Source organism: Tuber melanosporum (assembly GCF_000151645.1).
Source record: "Tuber melanosporum whole genome shotgun sequence assembly, scaffold_54, strain Mel28".
NCBI lineage: Eukaryota > Fungi > Ascomycota > Pezizomycetes > Pezizales > Tuberaceae > Tuber > Tuber melanosporum.
Window position 1 is genome coordinate 648037 of NW_003299100.1, and position 20811 is coordinate 668847.

The 20811-nt window shown below is 48.0% G+C and overlaps 3 protein-coding genes; all 3 read right to left on the reverse strand.

Moving 5' to 3' along the window:
* Positions 1-622: 622 nt before the first annotated feature.
* Positions 623-3497, reverse strand: GSTUM_00009265001 (uncharacterized protein). XM_002840588.2 has 3 exons: positions 2363-3497; positions 1897-2261; positions 623-1818 (listed from the first exon to the last, which is right to left on the reverse strand). Exons 1-3 carry the CDS (start codon positions 2682-2684, stop codon positions 1450-1452), a joined length of 1056 nt encoding a protein of 351 aa, XP_002840634.1. The 5' UTR covers positions 2685-3497; the 3' UTR covers positions 623-1449.
* A 6440-nt stretch (positions 3498-9937) lies between these two features.
* On the reverse strand, positions 9938-10927 carry GSTUM_00009267001 (uncharacterized protein; the record flags this gene model as incomplete). XM_002840589.2 has 2 exons in its annotated part: positions 9938-10786; positions 10868-10927. 2 exons carry the CDS (start codon positions 10925-10927, stop codon positions 10073-10075), a joined length of 774 nt encoding a protein of 257 aa, XP_002840635.1. The 3' UTR covers positions 9938-10072.
* Positions 10928-13590: 2663 nt separating this feature from the next.
* GSTUM_00009268001 (uncharacterized protein) lies at positions 13591-15101 on the reverse strand (the record flags this gene model as incomplete). XM_002840590.2 has 3 exons in its annotated part: positions 14584-15101; positions 14111-14493; positions 13591-14046 (listed from the first exon to the last, which is right to left on the reverse strand). Exons 1-3 carry the CDS (start codon positions 14798-14800, stop codon positions 13591-13593), a joined length of 1056 nt encoding a protein of 351 aa, XP_002840636.1. The 5' UTR covers positions 14801-15101.
* Between the last annotated feature and the right edge of the window lie 5710 nt (positions 15102-20811).

Sequence of the window (20811 nt, forward strand, 5' to 3'; positions counted from 1 at the left end):
ACTACCAAACACCTTCAATTCACACAGTAGGAAACCCTCAACTTCACTCAACAACTTTAATTCCCCCCCACCCCAGAAGCTAACTTCTACGTGATGTACAATAATACTTTTCCTTCCTCCTCCATCCACCCACCCATCCAACCCAAACCAGAACACAACTCCAACAAATAAGCAAAAAAAAAAAAAATAAGAAATAAAATAGAAGAGCGGACAAAAACAGAAGACAAAACAGGATGGTAAAGGGACAACTATGATAAGCGGAAATGGAAGCAGTAGGAAGTATCAAGTAGGGGGGATGATTGGAAATAAGCTATGTACACGGATTCGTAATCGTACCGCAGTCGTGATATCGTACGGCCACTATTATGCTCTTTCTTTTCCTCATCCTTCCCAGACAAGGATTTTCTAGGTGGACGGGAGGGCAGGTGGAGGGGCGAGTTTAGCTATGATAATGCGATAGGGGTGAGGAAGGTAAGTAGGTAGTAAGGTAATAGTGGTAGCAGTAAGAAAATCCCCACCAAAAAAGGACAAAAAAAGGAAGAGGAGCGAGAAATGAGAAACTAATTTTGAAGCTCCGAAGAATGCAGGAGTTATCGACTAATGGCCCCCAAACCACACACAAGAATCAAGGGAGTGGGAGGAAGGAAGGAAGGTAAAACATAATTCGGTAGACAAAGCAAGGGAGCGAAACAACAGCGTGGAAAGCCAGTTAGCAAGTAAATGTGACATGGGTACGTAGACAGGTAGGCACTAATAACCGATCCCCTTCCCCTCTTTGCCCACCTAAGGAGGGAGGGGGAGATATATAAAAAGTGAACCCAATCTAGGGCGAAGAAAATACAGTGACAAAAAAGAAAAAGAAATCCGGTCCAATCCAATCCGGTCCGACCAGTGGATACATGTATGCGCACGAATCAACTATAATGATCCGCCGGGACAATAGGTGGGTAGGTAGGTAGGTAGTAGGTAGCAAGGTGAGCAGGTAGATATGTAAAAAGGGGCGGTGACTCGGTACTGAACGTATATACGTATATATATAATAACCCCCGTCGTCGTCGTTATGCTGGGCGTCAACTCATAACGCTCGGCACATAACAGCACCGGTAAGTGGTCACCGGCCGTACCCGCCGTGCACCGCTATCCCTCCTTGTACGTGGCGGGGAATCATGTTCCCGGCTGCTGCAGGCCCAGATGAATTCATGTCTGAATTCTGTGTAAAAAGGACCAGGAATTGGTCGATCGTCAGCTGACTTTGCGAAGAAAAACTTGGGAGAAGTTGGGGAGACACAAGGCAAAGGCTATGTGGATGCAGGCAAGCAGGGAAGAAGAGCGCGTGGCACAGTGGAAATAACGGGGTATAATATTTCGCGACTAAGGTTCGAGTATCTGTTTTCTGTCTAAAACTGTGGAAGAGTGAAAAGGAAAAAGAGAAGGATCAAAGGAAACACTTTATATGTTCAAGAGGGTATTAACCTTCTTCCGCTTCTTTTTCCGCTTTTCCCCATCCCATGCTGTGCCCTCAACAATCGCTCCAGGCCCTACTCCAGGCCCCTGACCATGGTTTCCTCCACCTCCACCACCTGCCACACCTCCAATGCTGCCGTTAATACCATTATCATCGTCCCCGCCGTCGTTCCGTCTTCGCTTCCCGCGCTTGGGTCGACCGTCATCACCGGCAGGGGATGGTCCCCCAGGTGTCGAACCATTGGCATGCCCAGGAGTGCCTACAGCAGCGCCAACGGCAGGAGTTGTGGAGCCCACATGCGGAGTTTTTCTCCCCCGAGATTCCTCATCGAGTCCGAGGATGGAAGAATCAAACTGTACCAGAGCATCAGTAACCTTTTCCCTTTCCCCTTGGAATTTCATGCCATTATAGCAATTTTGAACTCAACGCACCCCCGGGATATCTCCTCTCCCCATGGACAATCCTTTCCTCAGCTTCCCCATGTCGATACCCTTGGAAATCTCCTTCCCAATAACCTGCAAGTTGCGCCATTCCTCGTCTGGAAACTGCAACAGAGTGGCAAAATAATCACCTCCACCGCCCCCCGCCTCTCCTCCAGGTTCTACTTCTGTCTGGGAAGCTCTTGTTGCGACTACATTCCTACCGGGCAGATCGCTGGTGAAACCCTTATAACTTTTTCGGATTTTATTTTTCGCCCCGGTTATATGATTCTTTCGCGCTACTGAGTTGGCAATATCGCGGAGACCGTACAAAGCGAGGAGGTTATCTGTAAGATCAGGGTATGAGGGCTGTCGGGCTGTTGCGCGTCAATCCCAGTGTTCAAGCGCACAAACAAAACTTACCGTAAGGGGCCGAGGAAACGGCAAGAGGGGGGGTGGAGGGGGAAGGGGAACAAACGATTTGAGCAAACTAAATAGTAAGGCGAAACATCCGGCTGGGAAAGTAGTTCCTGCTCAGTGGGTATTGGGGGGGGAATGTCGTCGGCTAGGTTCCCTCGGTGTCGCAGAGCGGGGGGCATTGTCTGTGATGCACGGTCGTAAGAACTGCTACTAGTTCGGCGCCTCTTGTTCGATCCGGTGTCGCTTCCCTCATCCATCATCACGTCAACTTCGTTGTCCTCAAAAGTCGCGGGAACGGTGTTCGCGGCGGAGCTAGCGGGAGTCGGTATGGTGTTGGTTGGATGGAGGGAGCGCGAGCCCCCGGAGAAGGACGAGGTCATCGAAGAATTAGGAGGCGAGGGACCTGAAGGGTGATGATGGTTGTACTTGTCGGAGGAATAATTATTGGAGGGTGCATGGTTGGGGGACATGTAGAAAGGGGGAGTCGATTGAGGTGTGGGTTGATCCAGAACAGGCGTGGGTGGGTGGTGGTATTGATGAGGGTAGAGGGTTGTCATACGCGACGATGGCGTTGGGGGAGGAGTGTGAGAAGGTGTTGAACTGATTTTGGCGGATGAGGGGGACGGTGAAAGTCGGGACTTTCAACGTCGAGAACAACAAAGATGTTTCAAGTTTGGAAAGTCGGGCAAAGAGCGAAAACAGGGGAGAGGGTCAGGGGTGGTTGGCGTGGAAAAGTCTTTATTGTTGTGGTAGGTTGGGGGGTGGAAGTGAATGATCGGAGATTTCTATTGAACCAAACCTTGAATTATGGTTAGTCGAATAGCAATAAGTGGATGGGCGGATGAGTGGATGGGTTTATGCGTGATGGATTATGCCCAAGGTGGAAAGGGAAGAGCAAGAACAGTAAGAGCTTGGGAGATTCCTGGAAGGGAGAAGTGGTGGGTCTGTCGATCGAGGATCGTTGCCAGGAGATGTTTTGCTCGATGGGCGATGATGTCGAGCCCTTTTTTTCCCCCATCTTCTTCTCCCTCTGCGTGTCCTTTGTCCTCTCCCCCACCGCCTCGAAGCCCCAGGTAACCCAAGAAGAGAAGGGGAGGAAAAGGAAAGAAAAAAATAAATAAACACAAAATGAATAATCAAACGGAAAAAAAGTCACTAAACTCACGAGATTGGTGTTTTATCCTCTCTTTCCCTTTCTACTTCTAGTTGATATATCCCTTCCCTTTTGTCCTCCCTTCCAAGCACAGAAATGATGGCGTATGTGAGCGAGTGAGCGAGTAAGTCGACCGTCCGAAATTTTAAACTTCTTGCCTGAGGCTCTTCACAACGGAAGCGAAAAGTAGTCCCCACTTTTCCGTAGAGAAAAGAGAGGAAGAAAAAAAAAAAAAAAAAAAAAATCCCTTTTCCCCTCTCAGCTTTCTCCCTCTCTTCACAAAAAAAAGAGTATGCTCCCGTTCCTCCCTTTTTCTTCCCTATCTCTCTGCAACTGATTCCGATCCCCTATACCGATAACACCCCCCTTGAAAACTAATTCCCCCCCAATCCCTTTACAATCAACTCCACCCAGTTCCTACTACCAATCCTTCTCGTAACAAATCCAAATAGCCGTAATATTCCCCTCCCAATAGACAGAACCAAATGGCAATTTCCAACGTAGGCGTAAAAAAAAAAGTTTAAGCGGAAGTGGCTGTATCGGCTGTTTATCGCGCCCAGGTAAACAGACGACCGAAGGAGAATGGATAAAAGCTTGGATGAAGCGTGAACTGGGAAGTATGTTGGTGAAACGAGTGGAAGGGTTGAAGTGGATGACGGAAGGGAGTCGCGTGTGGCGGTGGACAACGGATATGGAGACGGATTCTTCCTATAGCGGTGGGCGGGAAGCGGTTAAGGTTAGTCAGGATGAAGGGTAGCTGTCGTCAAAGCAGGGAGGAGACGTGAGTATGGGTGACGGTGATGGTGAAGGGGCGGGCAGTGGGCAACGGGTCGTTAAAACGTTACGGGGCGGGTTGGGTTGTTGGAGTGATGGAAGGGGTAGACTACCGCTAGTAGTAGTAGGATGGTCGTTTACACACGAAGGGGGGAGGGGGAGGGAAGGGTTTGAAAGAAAAAGAGAGTGTAGTGTGTGTGTGTGAGTGTGAGTGTGAGTGTGAGTGTGAGTGTGAGTGTGTGAGCGTGTGCGAGTGTGAGTGTGAGCGTGTGTGAGTGTGTGTGAGCGAGATGGTGGAGGTGAGGAACAGGGAGAGGGGCGTGGAGGCAAAGCAGCACGAGCAAGCGAAAGGAAGAAGGAAGGGCAAGTCAAGTCCAGCAGCACCAGTTCCCTTTCACTTTCTCGGATGCGCAGAAGAAAGTTGTGCAGGGTGTGGTACCGGTGGGGTATTCCTTGCCTGTATGGATGGGGAGGGAGGGATGGATGGATGGCCAGACCGAGCAGCGAGCGAGACTGGGTATGTATGATAGAAGGGAGAAGAGGTAGGAGGGTGGAGGGTCAAGCAGCTGGTAGCTAGCTTTGGGGGCTTCTGTAGATTCACGGGAGAACTGTGAACTGTGGTGGGTTCACACTCACTTCACGTACCCGTACAGAGCTATTAGCACAAGTATGATAGTCTACGCGCGACAGTGGAAATAGAAGCTGCGGGAACGGGAAGAAGGAGAGCAACAGGGAGAACAGGAGAGGGGCGGGCGACAGGAACAACAGCAGCAACCCACTCTGGGATATCGTCGTCGTCCCTGGAAATCCTTATGATACAATGTCCAGTTTTTCGCCCTCGTTTTTATACGTGTGCCTGTGTATCATGCTGCGCAGCCGCGCCCGTAAGGTTCTCATGCACTTCATTGCACCCCAAGAACAATACCCATTAACAGCAGGACAACCGGAGCTCGTCAGATAACTTGTTTTCGAGTGTGCCTCTAGGGACATTGTCGACATTATCACGACTCGTTCCTCATCGAATCATACTTGTGGAAAGAGGAGGCTAGCGGAGCATTCCCGGGCCCGTGTACAGTACGAGCAAGTATCATATTACGGTATCATACTGTACTTATACTTGGAAGGGAATGGGTAAGGGCCATTGTGTGAACGGAGTGACGGCGGTTACGGATACTGTAACTCTTTGGCCATTCTGTTGTCCATGACTCTCATTGCTATTAATTCCTCTTACACCTGCACGAAACCCCCCTCGTCCGTCCGTTAATTGCTGTTATCGTTAGGAAAGGACCGGTGCTCGTCCTCTCATGTCAGCGGGCGGAGGTGGCTTACTGTACGAGTACTCATACAATACATTGACAACTCCGCACAGTTCCAAGATCTCTCTCAACCTCCTTCATCCCTGCGCCTACGTACCTTGCCTTCCCCCGATTTGATATGATGGACTACGGTGCTATACGTTATGACTCGAGTATGGATGGTAACTTCACCATACCACCCGACTGGCTAACCTATCCATAGCTACCAGCTAACTTACCCTTAAACTTAGTTACGCTTTGCCGTGCTCAACTCCTCCCTCTCCGCCACTCGCCACCCTTTGGCCATATGTAAAATCATTGACGGTACTTGTACTGTACTGTACTGTACTGTACGATACGACACAACCCCACCACCATCAACCAAACCCATTGAACAAGGGAAAGAAGGAATGAAGGGAAGAATGAGGAAAAAAAAAAGGAAACCCCCCTTCCAAAATAAATTCCCCAATCCGAACGTGGATATGCCTTCCTCCACCAACAAAGCATGCGTCCACAAGGTGACACGTTCGTGGTCTTGCCCTACGATTCAAATCCACCCCAGCGGCGGACATGATCGTACAGTACGGTGGAAAAAAGGGAGGAAGGAAGAGGCATGTTTCTCAAAGCCCACATGCGAGCAAAACCAGACGTATAAACCAGCATATCCCCCATTCACTCACTCACTCACTCATTCCATCCATCAAGCCCCCCTCCAGCCTTGTCGAGTGAAGAATAAACGAAGAAATAGGAAACGAAGGAAGGAAGGAAAAAAAAAAAAAAAAAAGCTATGATGACATGGTAAGTGCAGCAGCACCCAGCGCTCGGTACTGTGTAATACAGTAAGTTGAGTTGAGTCACCCACGGTCCTAAAACGGAAACAGAAGAGAGAGAGAGAGAGAAAAAAAAAAAAAAAACCTGCGCCTTGCACCCAAGACCATACACTAAGTTATTCCCCAACCAGGCTCCCGTTTCAACGAATTCTCACAACGCAAGGAAAGCAAGAATCGAGAGACTAGGTGTTTGAACAACTCACACGGACAGCTATCATATCGTAGCGTAATCCGAGGCCTCCTCTCTACAAGTAGATCAGTCGACACAGAAGAAGTCGATAAGGAGAAAGGGGGAGGGTGAAAGAAACAAATATGGACGACGATTTGCTCGACGACGAAACCATGGTGGCAGCCCTGGATGCCGCTGAGAAGGCTTTAAACAATTCCACCGCCACTTCATCAGTGGCACTCAGCCTTCCTCCTCCTTCCGCTGTCGTAGCTGGTGCCGGTGCTGGTGCCGCCTCCTCGACCCCTATCCAGCAGCCAATCCCGAAGAAACTTCCCAAGGGAAGCTCGTCAATTCTCGTCTCGACCCGGCAGGTGCGTTGCCCATGTCTACCCCCAATCTGTTCCAACAAACCGAAGAAAAGGAAAAACCACGTGACACAGCCCAACTAACTCTTCGTCAAACACGAGCAGAAAGGCAATCCGCTTCTCACACACATCAAGAACGTCCCCTGGGAATACGCCTCCATACCAAGCGACTACCTCCTCGGTGCCACGCCAGCCCTCTTCCTAAGTCTAAAGTATCACCGCTTACATCCCGAGTATATCTACACCCGGGTCCCAAAACTCCCGCAAACACCTCTTCGCATCCTACTGGTTCTGGTGGACATCGACACCGTCTCCACCACGGACCCCTTGAAAGAATTGACAAAGACCAGCCTGATAAATAACCTCACCGTGGTACTATGCTGGTCAGCACAGGAGGCGGGTCGGTACTTGGAAGCGTACAAGAGCCTTGAAAAAGCCGCCCCTACGACAATCATGGGACGGAAAGAGGAGGAATTCAGTGCGAGAATGGTGGAATGCGTTACCAAAGTCCGCAGTGTTAACCGCGTGGATGCGGTTAGTCTCGTAGCAAACTTTGGAAGTCTTAGGGGGGCAATAAATGCCAAGGGGGAGGAGATGGGCTTGATCGCAGGGTGGGGGGAGAGGAAGGTTGCTAGGTGGGAACGTGCTGTCGGGGAAAGTTTTCGGGTGGGAAGGAAGTCGAAAATTTCTACCACTACCACTACTGCTATAGGGGCCAAGGGGAACACAGCGCGGAACTCTGTAGCCGCAAAGCTCGGCATTGCAGATTCTTCATCCTCCTCCTCCAGGAAGAAGCCAGCACCAGCGCAATACGGAATAGGAGAGGAAGACGAAGAGGCCTTCATCGCCGCAGCCGTAGCCCAATTCGCCGCCATGGAGGAAGAGGAGAACCGTCTTGCCTCCTCCTCCTCCTCAAAAGGCAAAGAGGCAGCAAAAGCCCAAGAAGATGCCCCCATAACCAGCCGCGGTATGGATGCCGTCACGAGGTTTAGGGAACAGGGATAGCCTGACTGACCCCCGCAGGCGTGGACCTGTGGATTACAGGTTGCAGTGCAGTTTTCTCGTTTATCTTGCATGATAAGTTCGATAAGCTTATTAAGTGAGTTTTTGAGCCGATTGGTGAGTTGTGTGAGTGGCTCGCTTGTCGAGGAGTTGGCGATGAGTGATAGGGGTGGAGGTGATCCCTGTGACGAGTGGGGGTATCAATGATGGCTTAGGGGGTTCGGGGAGGGTGGGGGTATATGTATATTTGGTTTTTAGGATTATGATAGCACTGTGACATTTTGTGCTCACCAATTGTATGAAGCTGTTGTGGGGTAGATTCCGGTGTATCTCCTGAAGCTTGTGGAGAGAAATAAAATACACTTGGGACCATGGTTCCTGCATACGGTAGTTATCTATAATAATTCCACACGCCGAGTTATTATTATTGAGAACCAAACTGAAAAATTATCTTTTACTACTTCCCCAATTGCTAGAATATGACGATCGCAGTTCCTGAAGCTCCTCATATGATCCACCCTCTCGCAACCGCAACAAACTCCCAGTAGGCACCGGCTCAGCTCCACGAACTCCCCTCCTCCACCCACCCATATTCACCAATAATCACTCACGCCCCAACACCAGATAGGTAAACCAAGCACACTTCGACCCTTGAGTCGTGGCTACCACCGCTCCAGTATGATAGAATGACCTACCACGAGCGGGAGCAATAGCTTACGTTCACCGGATCCAACCCGAAACCCAAAGTCCCCCGCCCCCAGGCCACATAACCCCTCCATAACGACACAACATATCATAACATAAGAAGACGGGATACACCAACTAGGCTTTCCAGCTCTGAGGTATCACAACAGACACACAGGAGGCAAGTTCGGGTGGGATAACCGGGCACATATATACACATCCTTCAATTTAGGGAAGGATTGGGGGTCGGATGTGGATGGCAGTGCTGTTCGTGTACCCTCCTTGCAAGCAAACACTATTATCATGCATTCGCGAACACACTTCTGTGAATATCACTGGCGGGGAGCCAACAACCAGAACCGCGCGCAAGAAAAGAAGGTAGCACTTCAATCACGATAGCATCATCATACCACTGAGAACTCGACAAAGGAGAACCAAAGATTTAAACCCCATTTTAGAGGACCGTCTGGGAATTCCCGGCAAAAGCACGAGCAACTAATCCAGTATCCAAATACGCCGTAACTTTGACAATCCTCCTATCCTCCCCAAATTTGACGATCCAAGCATAAGTATTGGAAAAATTCATCCCTATAACCCCCACACCCACCCACACATCCACCGTTAGCCCTCCCCCTCCCCATGTGTACTCAAATCCACTCACCATTCCGACACCGTCCCCTCCCCTTCAACTCCACCACTGCCCACTCGTAAAGCCCACCCCCATGCACGTCGACGACATCGAGCACGAGCCCGTTCTCGTCGAGTATGGAATGCAACTTCTCGTAAGCGTTGCGCAGGAACTCCTCGCGCGAGTGCCAGTGCCCCGCGAGAGGATAATCGACGCCCATTGCTGTCCAGTCCACCATCACAGAGACGTGCTCGTCGAAGAAGGTCTTGAAGGTGCTGCGTCGCGTGAGGAGGGCGAAGGCGTGTCGGATTTCCGGGGGTGTTGGGTAAGGGGTTTTTGGGAGGTGCATTTCGTTCTCGCTCGTTAGTCGGTGGGGGGGTTGGTCGTGTTGTGCCTTGCTGCACTGCTGTGGTGATGGGGAGGTGGAGCCGTGGATTATATATTGCATTTTGAAGATCTTCCCTCTCGGGCACCGAGTAGAGTGCGTCATGCCGTTCCATCGTCGCGTGGATCTTTGTGATGAACCTACCGTATCGGTGCTTCGGTTCTGTTGAGAGGTGCTGGTTGGTTGTCGCAGAACATCAGAATGCGGCTGTCGTTATCGTGGGAGATGTTGGAAAAAGAAAGAAAGAGAAAGAAAAAAACTGCCCTCAGTTGGCATAGGGAGCTCTCGATAATAGTCCACACTCGCGCGAAAGCCGATTGACCATTGACCACCGAGTGATCTCTCATGAAAACCCATTAATTACACTCACTCCTACCACCCGCACTACCGCTATATAGTCACTCCAGCACCTTTTGACGATTATTAAAACCATTACATTACCATCCCCTCTCCCTTCAATTCCAAACTCCATCGAACGCCCCGTTATTCAACCTCGACAATCAACCTGACTATGCCCTCACATAACTTCACATACGCCTCCAAATCGCTCTGCGAGCTAAGATTCATCTTCAACCCATCCACTTTCCCAAAGAGTCTCAGCTCCAGTAGATTCCAGTGCGACCGCGCCTGTCCCTGCAATCCTTCAAAGCTAGAGCTAATACTCGCTGGTCGAATTTCAACTCCCGCATCCATTGGTGAACGTCTGTAGACCATTGCAAATATTTGTCTTGTCGTTTTTGGCGCCGGAGAGGCATACCGCTGTGGAACCGGCTGTGGCGGCGGAGCTGCGGACGGAGGTGCAGGGGCCGGCGGCGGCGCAGGAATAGGGACATCAGAGTCGTAGTCATAGCCCCTATCTTCCCCCCCGCCCCGTAGCGGGTTCGCTCTGTGTGGTCCCAACGGGGGCGGATTCGGTGCCGGCGGGGGAGCACGTGGAAACCGCGGGTATGAGCTGCGGCGGGGAAGGGAAGATTGTGCATCTGGCTCTCTATCCGGGAAGTAGGGGCCTGGATTGCGGTACCTTGGTGGGGACCTATCTGGCTCCAAATCTTCTTGGAAGCGTACCGTTGGTTCGGGTATGGGTGGGGGATTGCGAGGGGAGGAGGTGGGTACTCGGGGGCGGTGGGTGGATTCGTATGCAGGGAAGTCGGAGGCGCGTTGGGGGAGGGCGGATATTCCTTGGCGACCCTGCTTAATCTGTTTGTTGAAAACGATTAAGCTGGATTCTCCCTAAGGGTAGGGGTCGAGGGGGGGGAGGGTTAGGGTAATATATTCTACCTTTCTAACGAAGTGTGCTGCTCGAGCAAATGCATCATAGCCCGCGACAAGGCACCACATATGCAGTTCCTGATTAAGTTCCTGTTTAAACGCATGAATGCACTCTGGGTGTCGTGGGAGTCCTTCGTCCCAAGTGTAATACTAGAGGCACAAAAGATACAGAGTTAGATCTCTTTTCTTTTTCATGAGAGTAGACTACTTAATATGAACGGCCCAATAGCGACAAGGGACATACACACCTTCCGCCTAAACTGCCTCCGAAAGAAGACGGATATACTCCCGTCTTGGTTATCCTTTAACAGGAGTTCCTCCAGCGGCACGAGCATGCCTAACTTCATGGGGCCTTCGAAGGAAACACACTCCGCCCTGCGAATGAGAAATGAATACGGTACTTGAGTTACCCAGGTCCCGCCATCCAGCACCACCACCACCAACCAACCAACTCTCACTCTGGAGACTCAGGATGGAAAAACGGGAGAAAAAGTAAAAAAAAATAGAACATAAAAACGGCTCATCCCATAGCGTGATCCAAGACATCCGCCTCCAATCTGTTCGCGAGTAGGAAAAATAAAAATAAACAAGCTCTTAAACACTTAAACCTTAAAACCCTCTCCCTCGCTCGCTAGCCAAAGAAAGACAAGCAGGAAGAAAGAAACCAACAACTCACTCAGTATGATACCTCAACCTCAACCCCCCTCCCTCCCAGGGCTCCCCGTACCCGATCCTAATACTCAAAAGCTCAAGCTCCGGTCCGTCCGAACTGAGCATCTGCGGCAACGGATCCCAAACCGGCACTCTCCTCCCTCCACTCCTACCACCGCCAGTACCCGATAGCCCAGGCCCCACGGGGACCCTAACTCTTCCCCCGTTCAGCATGACAGCTTTCCGATCCGATGCGATCCGATCCCGATTTCGATCGTGCGCGTCCCGGTCAGCGAGCCAGCGAGTGCGAACAGTTTGAGATGACGGCGGCGATTTCGGTCCAGCTCGACAACTCGAGTGTGCGATGTCGGTCGGACCGATGGGGCGGCAATACTCGTGGGTGCGTGTGTCGCCTACCTACCTACCTATGATACCTACCTACCTACCTATCTACCTGCCTGCCTGCCTGCCTGCCTGCCTACCAGTGCGCCTGTATGTACGGTATGCCTCTCCGCGTATGGTAGTAGTAGCAGTATCTATCGCGAGTTTGGCGGTCGGTCGGTCGGGCGCAAGTGCAGTGGCTGTAATGAAAAAAAATATATATAAAAATAAAAATGAAGAGAATTAAAAAAATAAAAAGGAAAATAGGGAGGGCCATGATTAATGCGAACGGCGGTATGGTGACCGCATGTACGATTCTCAGGATTACAGCCTGATCGGTATGTATGTGAGGTGGGGCACCGTATGTACTATATGTGTGCAGGTCGCGAGACGGCTTTGGAGGGTATGCTATGGTTTGCTATGGCACGGGTATGTATGCAGTGATGATACTCTGCTGTACTCGTACTTGTACTGTACAGCACAGTACAATGCAGCGAGCGAGCGAGCGGGCGGGCTGTCTGCACTTCACTGCGCACACCCAGAGCTGCCATCGGAACGACGACGACAACAGTGTCTTTGGAAGGATGGTACCCTATTGTATGTACTCGAGTATGCTAGAAGGTTGGGGGTTTGATGTGGGCCTATACAATTATGATATAATACTGTATCATACCCAGGGATTCCCTTTCCCCTTCCCTTCCCTTCCCTGAACCCTCCCCCATCCACGGTCACCCACACACACTACCGTACCTCTCTCCAATGAGCAACGTGTTCCTGTAAGTGGGATGGGGGAGGAGAAAAAACTAAAAAGCAAAGCAAACGTTCCGCAGATCGAAGAAGGATAAGGTCTGGATAATGTTTAATTTTTCCTTTGAAAGCAGGTGGGAGGGGATGTTCCCCATTCATTTGTTTTGTTGCCGCCCGATATATCGTAGTAAAAGCCGATCTGGTGGAATTATGCTAGCTCATGACCTGGTGTGCCCGAGCGTGGGTACGATGGATAGGGCAGCCAACGAAGGTTCTGGGATGATGTCTTTATTAGTGTCACTGCTTTCTTTCCTGCTTAGAGACTTATGGTGGACATAATTTCAATTGTGAAGGGAGTTCTGCTGAGAGGAGGCGGGTGAGTGGTAAACTCTGGTGATGAATGCCTAACTTGAACGACAAAGCCTTGTTGGGGAAAACAAGGTTACAGATAAGGTCGCAACAACGATGCTGTAGTTTACCAGCAGTCTTCAACGAGTGATTATTTGTGACACTAGGCGGATGACTTTGGTGTCCAATGTTTGGCTTGGCCTCCTTGCGAACGCGCAGGATTGTAGCAAGATGGCGCTGACCGGGACGGCCTTTCCACAAGCCAGCTTCAGAAAAACTCCCCAATCACAATTGCGATACCATGATACTTCTATAATAACCGTTCTCTATATCTAAATTCTTGTATGATAAATGGCATGCGAGAGTGCACTAAACTGATGAGCCAGGGACCAGCCCCACCCAATCGCAAGAGCCGACAGCCGACCTACTCGTATATATCCCTAGTACTGGAGAAAGAAATAGCAACCAGCTAACAGAAATGTCATATTACCGTGCCATGAAAAGGGCACACCCAAACAATACAGCGAACTATAAAGAAACAAAAAGAAAAAACAAAAGGAAAACAAAAGGAAAACGCCGACTATCCCCCCGCCCCTTCTCTAGGTTTAAGGACTCAACAAGTCTTTAACGCTCATTCCTCTGCTGTTGCTGCCGCAGCTGCCTCTAGGTTCGTCGTTACTGCCCATCCTCCCATCAGCCAGTAGCAAGAGTGCGTGTGTCGCCTCGGTATCTACTGGATCATGTTGGTGACCCTGTGGATACACTATCAGTGGTTGGGAGACCTGGCGTGAGGCAGGCCCGTGAGGGGGATAAGGGCGGGGAGAGACGAGCATAGAGGGTGTGAGACTGCAGGGAGCAATTGACTCCACTTTTTCAGCTTGTTTCTCTTCTTCAACTTCTTCCTCCTCGGAATCGTCCTCGGAATCTCTCTCTTCGTGATTTTGTGGCGGAGGAGGGAGCATCAGAACATGTGCCTCGTCGCAATTAGACGAGGAGGCGGCATTGGATGTTTTGAGATCTTCGACACATTTTTCGAGATATCTTAAATATTCGATACTCGACTAAGGATATGGTGAGCTATTTGGTACACTTCGTATTTCCAATAAGAACTTTGGTGAAAATTACCTGAAGAATAGCAAGTTTATGCATTTCCACACCTCTGCATGCAGGTATCATCCCTTTCAGCACTCCAAATTCCTCATTCATTTTGAACCTCCTTCTCCGCTCAATCAAACTATGTGCTGTCTTTCTCGCAATTTTCCTTCCGACAGCTGTGGTCGGTTTCTCATCATCTCCTGGCTTATCAGTCTCTGCTACCGCCTTCCTTGACCTTTTGGGCTCTAGAGCAGTAGACTGACTTGGGCCACCAGCGCTGCTTGCACTGGATGAAGAAGACTGCTGTGGCCGCATCTGGATAATTTTTCGGGTCCTTGATGGAGGTGGGGGCAGAGTAATTTCTTCAGTGTTCCGCTTCTGCGCTGGTGGTTGCGATTTCGCTTCCTCAAGAGCTGGGAAACGGCGGCGTTTCTTTGGAGCATCGGCAGGAGTGTTATCTCTATCTGCTATTCCGGGCGACATTGGCGATAATGGCTGGTAACCGCCCGGCGGTGGAGATGACGAAGATGACGAAAGTGATGAGGATATCGAAGCGGATGAATCAAAATAGCAACTTGAAACCACCTCGGAGGGAACTATGGCCTCCAGAGCAGGCGGAGGCAAAGCAAAGGACAGCTCAAGCCCAGAGAGCGGCGGGGCAGATTTCGCAGCTATATCTGTAGATGGCTGCGGAGTCGGGGGCAGTAATATTCGCGGCATTTTGATATCGTATCACAGGTTGAGATGAGAGAACCTTTGACGTAACAACAATGAATGAAGGGTTGACTGAGAATCTCAAAATAGAACAAGAGTTTTAAAGAGTATGAAAGGTGCGGTTTACCGGGGAGAATGATATCTTGGATAGGGAGGGCAGGAGGGGTTATATGATAATGGGGGAGACTTTCTGTTCTCCTCTCCACAAGCGTTTTGTTTGAGAGTGCAGGATGATGAGCACGAGAGGCACGAGCTCAATGCCACTGGTGGGTAGAAATGCACAGCAAAAGTTTATGCGAGAGGCTTCACCAAGATCGAGTACCGGAAGGCATAGCATAAGCACTACCGTACCATTGTTATAACAGGAAAGGTGGAGGGGAAAGGATGGAGCAGGTGCAGTCTGGTGAAGAGATACAGTCTTCCCCCGCCCGCATGCACATCATCAGCACCTTCATTACCTTCCGCCTTCCGCCATTCCCTCCTCATACGGTACCAAGGCACACCCGAACATCGTACCAGCACATCAATGAACGTTGCCTACTATTCCCGACAAAAAAGTTCTTTTTTTTCGTCGTCGGATTCGAAAGGGGGTGTTGAGTCGCGTGCCCGTGGGGAGAGTGATAGGCTGCCGTCAACTTTCTTGTCAGCGAGCCTAGGTGTGAGAAGCGACCGCGTGCTCTGTTCTGTCCTCTCATTGGTTCATTCCTACCAGAGAGTCGCGTGCATCGATTTGAGCCGATATTGGAGGGTTAGAAATTTCCCGCAAACGGAACCATCGGCTCTTTTTCAATGCGTTCCTTAGTAACCTGTTTTAATTAACCTAGCGACTGAGGAGAGTTACCCGTATCTGAGAAATAGCCAGAAGGGTTGCACAGTACAGGATTGGTATAAGTATAATGTACTGTATAGTAGAGTCCTTAAATGCTACATTTCTGTTATAACAACAGTCAAAGATACAAACCATTCTTGAAAGCTGTATCCATCAGCCTCTTCAGAATAGGGACCTAACTGTGAATCCTGCTATATCAGTAAAAAATATCAGTGAATAGTAGAAGTCCTTTGAAGTGCATCACTGATATATCCCATGCATTCTATTATCTAAATAGGAAATCTTTATCTAAGAAATTAGCCACGGAAAATGATCTGTTTAATTAGAATTGTTTTTTGTTCTTCTTTACAGATAAAGAAAATCCACATCTGGACATGGAAAACTGTATTTATTTTTTTATTTTGTATATCTAGAGCATCCCAACGCTAACTTATGTAACGATCCCCCCTTGGATAGTTAGTTCTTGGCGATGGGGAACGATACTTTTATTCTTCTGTTTCTTTCCTTAGACTTACGATAGTACTAGGCCTCTGTCTACGTTTCCGATAGTACAAGACCTCTGTCTTCTATTGGGAACGCCTATCGTAAGCTTTCTCTAACTCTTCTTCGTGAAGAGCTTTCCTTGGTAGAATGATAATGTTGCAATAAAGATAAAGATCATGAAGGTGTTTTTATATTGATTAAAGTAATAAGTAGGAAAAGTACTTAGAACAAAGCATGAAGAACCTATCCTCCTCGGCTGCATCGGCCTCCTTATATAGTGCTCTTCCCGCCCATAGTCATGTGACCTAAAGTGGTTACATGTGCAAAACCAAATCATAACAAACTAGCCATGTGACCAAAATGGTCGCATGCTCAAAACCCATGACCTTATAGCGAGGTGATATGCAAAAACTCATAAACCAATCAGAACAAAATAAACAAATCATATGACTTGACTGAGTCATATGCGTGAAACCCATGACCTCATAACGAGGTCATGTGCGAAATATAAATCATATGCGCAAGGCATACCCGCAAGGTGTACTCGTCAGGCGCACGTCCCATGACTCATATTGGAGCCATGTGCGAAAGTATCACAAATCCCACACATAACAAATCATATGACTTGAATGAGTCATATGTGTGAAACAATAACATACCTGTGACTCATAATCAGGTGTCACGTGAAAACCTTTTCCTCGCCAAGCCACATTCGTGATATTAGCTCCTCTCCCCCAAAGTCTGAGTCCCATCAGGCTCTTTCCCTAAGCTTCAATAGTTCCTGTCCAGCTGAGCGCATTGACCTCTGAAGCCTATTGAACTTATTGTCCGCTTCCCTCCATCTTACTCTCACAGTTTCCAAAGTGAGGTTTGCCATCTCGATTGTGTGCCTCTGAACATCGTTCTGCTATGGTAGCTCTGCGATCGTTTTGTTGTTTGCCGAAATTGTGGCTTTGGCCTGACCAAGTTGTTCCCGAAGTCCTTGGATTTGCCTGTGTAGGCTCCTGACATCTGGTTCTGTTTCCGTCGATAGGTTTTGGACTCTGTCCTCTGTGGGCCTCATTCTTGAGGCCCTAGCTCTCTGCCATACCATGGCATCTTATCCTTCCAACTCTTTTTTGTCGCATCCTTCTGTGGATAGTATCCCGTAGAGATTGTCTTCAACCTTTACATCTTGCACATGTTGTTGAAGTACTGTTTCCAGTGCTTTAGGGCATGGTCCGGGCGCGGACCGAACTTTTTGTATTCTCTCGGGAACCATCCTGAGCCTTTCTTGTCCCCGTAGTGTGTGGAACATCCATTGTCGTAGCATACCGTCCATTATATGGCGTTATGCTGTGCTTGTTTTTCCCATTCCCTGAGTTCTTCGTCGGTTGGCCCCATGAATGAGTATTCGGGACTGGTCGGTGTGGTTTAGCGGGGGCTATCACCCCAGCCCTCGTGTTGTTACAATAGCGTGGGAGTCTTTCTTTCGCCATTGTCTTGGTTGAACATGATAGTTACCTATGTCGGACTTGCCTGGGTATCACTGGTGGAAGATTGAGAGGACATCTTGTGTGTGTTCGAAGTTGTGTGCGAAGTACCAAGTTTTATTGTATTCGGGTAAATATTCCATCCACTTGGCTCGGTATTGGAGGTGACTGTGGAAGAAACGAGAATCGACTATTTCGTCGCGCTCATATTCTAGTTCTCCATTGCGTCCAATTGGAGAAGGAGGAATAATTGTTTGTACGAGAAACTTGTTGTTAGTGTAATTCGAGAAGTGAGAAGCGGAATGTGTTGTGTATTTGCATTGAGGGTGGAAGGTCGAGTTTATAAGCTCCGCTGTCCACCTTCTCCAGTATCCTGAATGGTCTGATTTTCTTGTAGTCCAATTTCTTTGATGGTCGCGTTGTATGGATATTGCGTGGTATTAACGATACCATATCTCATGCTTGTATGTTTGGATCTGGTCTTTGGTGCTTATCGTATTGTTCTTTTTGTTGTAGTTGTGCTTGACTCATTTCGTATTGTAATGTCTCATGTAGGTTTCCCATATCTGTTTTGTCTGGTATTATACTATTAATCATATGATATGTGGTCTGACTTTGTGGATGTTGTTTGTAATTCGTGAAGAAGAGTGTCCTGCCAATCCTTTCTTGCTTTCCATTGTTGTATGCAAATTCAGCCATTGATAGCAGTTTGTATCAATCATCTTGTTGGTAATTGACATAAGCCTGTAAATATTATTTGAGTATCGCGTTTACCCATTCCGTTGGTCCATCCATTTGCAGGTGAAATACTGTGCTCAGCCTATTTTGTATCCCCATTTCTCCCGTTACTTTCTTCCATAGTCCTGATGTGAATAGTATCCCTCGATCGGTAATGATATTCTTTGGAAGGCCAAGAAGTGGGAAGACTTCACGGAAGAATGTTTGTATAAAATCTCTCGTGTCGATATCTTTTCTGACTGGAATGAAATGACTCATTTTGGTCAGATGATCCACCATGACCAGGATGCTATCGGTATTTTCCGATGCCGGTAGGTCCGTGATGAAATTCATAGTAATTGTTTTCCATGGTCGTTTGGGAACTTTGTTCGATTTCAGTAATCTATATGGTTCATGTTTAACCGTTTTTGTCTTTTGGCATATGTCGTAGTTTTTGCCATATCGTTTGACATCTTTGCGCAGTCCTAGCCAATAGAATGACCTCGTGATGAATTCCGTGGTTTTAGCCGTTCCTCAGTGTCCTGCCATTCGGATATCGTGATGTTATCGTATGATGTCTGTCCTTATCTCTTCTTTTTCTGGAATCCATTGTTTTTCATTGTACCACATGTTTCCATCCTTCCATTGGCATAAACCCAGAGAAATTCCTTTCATCTCCTTTTTTCCTTCCTTCAATCCATCTCTTATTGCCTGAATTGTTTTGTCTCTTTCGTTTCCCTTCTCAATTTCCCTTTCCTCCATTGATGTGAATTGGATAACCTCCATTGCCTCGAAGTAGGATTTTGGTAATAGTGTTCATGGTTTTTATTTGATTCTTTTGTCTTCTTTTGTTTGTAGTTGTCGCTTGCAATCCTTGTGAGAGCATCGGCTTTCCACTCTCTTTGCCTGGTCGGTATTCGATTTTGAAGTTGTACTTGCTGAGGTATTCCATCCACCTTTTCTGGAGGTTGTTCAGTTCTTTCGTAGTCATGAACAGGACCAGATTCTTATGGTCTGTTAGAACTCGGACTGGATAGTCATTGTTCAGAACGTATCTCCTCCATTCCTTTAATGCTTGAACTATTGCTAATAGTTCTTTGTTTACAACGTCGTAGTTACACTCTGCAGGGGTCCTTGTCTTGGATCGGTAAGACAATAGCCTCCATTTTCTGTCTTCGCATTGTTGCGATAGTATGCCTGAGCATACATATTTTGAGGCATCAGTTTCGATCATTGTCCTCCGGTTTGAGTCGAAATGAACCAATATTGGTGCCCATGTTAGATGAATTCGTATTGTATCATATGTTTTCTGTTCCGTTTCTCCCCATTCCCATTTCTTGTCTTTCTTGGTTAGGTTATAGAGTGGTTTTTCAAGCCTGCTAAATTGCTCTATGAACCTTCGATAAAAGTTGCAGAATCCTATAAAGCATTGAATATCTGTTTTGTTGTTTGGTTTGGCCCAATCCCATAGTGCTGCTGTTTTGACTGGGTCGACCTTGACCTCACTTCGATTGATGATAAATTTGAGGTATTCTGTTTCTTCTTTATGGAATTCGCATTTTGTTGGTTTGATCTTCATTCCTGATCCTTGTATTACGCCTATGATATTGCTGATATCCTTCTGGTATTGTTGCATGTTTTCCGAGTAGATGAGTACGTCGTCCAAGTATACGATGCAAGATATGTCGAGGTACTTATTGAGTACCTTGTTGATCCATCTTTGGAATGAAGCTAGTGTATTGGTTAGCCTGAAAGGCATAATAAAGTATTCGAATATTCCGTATCTTGAGGCGAATATAGTCTTCTATTCGTCTCCTGCCTTGATGCGTATATTGTGGTATGCATCCTTGATGTTGAGTTTGGTGAAGTATTTTGCTCACCATAGTCTATCCAGTGCCTCTCCAATTAAGGGTAGTGGATATCGATCTTTCTGGGTAACCGAATTGAGGGCTCTGTAGTCCATACAGAGTTTCATTTTTCCATCTTTCTTTTTGATGAATAGTATTGAAAATCCTCCTGATGCGAAGAAGTCCCTGATCCATCCTCATTTTAGGTTTTACTTGATGTACTTCCTAAGTTCTTCACGCTCCGCTTCCCCTAGTGGGTATAACTTCTTGTAGGCAATCTCTTTTGCTTTTCCCGTTTTCTCGTCTTTGTCTAGCTGAATTTCGTGATTGATTCCTGGCCTTCGAGGTGGTAGCTCCATAGCTTCCTCTTCTTGGAATACGTTTATGAATTGATGATATTCCTTTGGAATCAATTCTTTCTATCCCTTTTTGCTTGGATATTTCTTGTCTTGAATTGCTAATTCCGTGCTGATGTTGATTTTCGCTAGGACCGCTTTTTCGTCTTTGTCTGTCCATTTGAGAAGTCTTGTTGTATCTCCTCTTCAATAGTACCGTCCAAAGGCTTGTGCTGTGATCTCTTTGATCTCGATTCTTTTTGTTGTATCGGCTTGGTTTTGGTCTGTACTTCCAAATTCCTTTTCTCCTCTTATGGTTTCTTCCAGTTGAACT

Coding starts and splice junctions, on each gene's coding strand:
- GSTUM_00009265001 (XM_002840588.2), bottom strand. CDS start 2,684: ATGACCTCGTCCTTCTCCGGGGGCTCGCGCTCCCTCCATCCAACCAAC. Junction 2,262..2,362: donor CTATTTAGTTTGCTCAAATC/GTTTGTTCCCCT, acceptor GACGCGCAACAG/CCCGACAGCCCTCATACCCT. Junction 1,819..1,896: donor GGAGAGGAGATATCCCGGGG/GTGCGTTGAGTT, acceptor GCTCTGGTACAG/TTTGATTCTTCCATCCTCGG.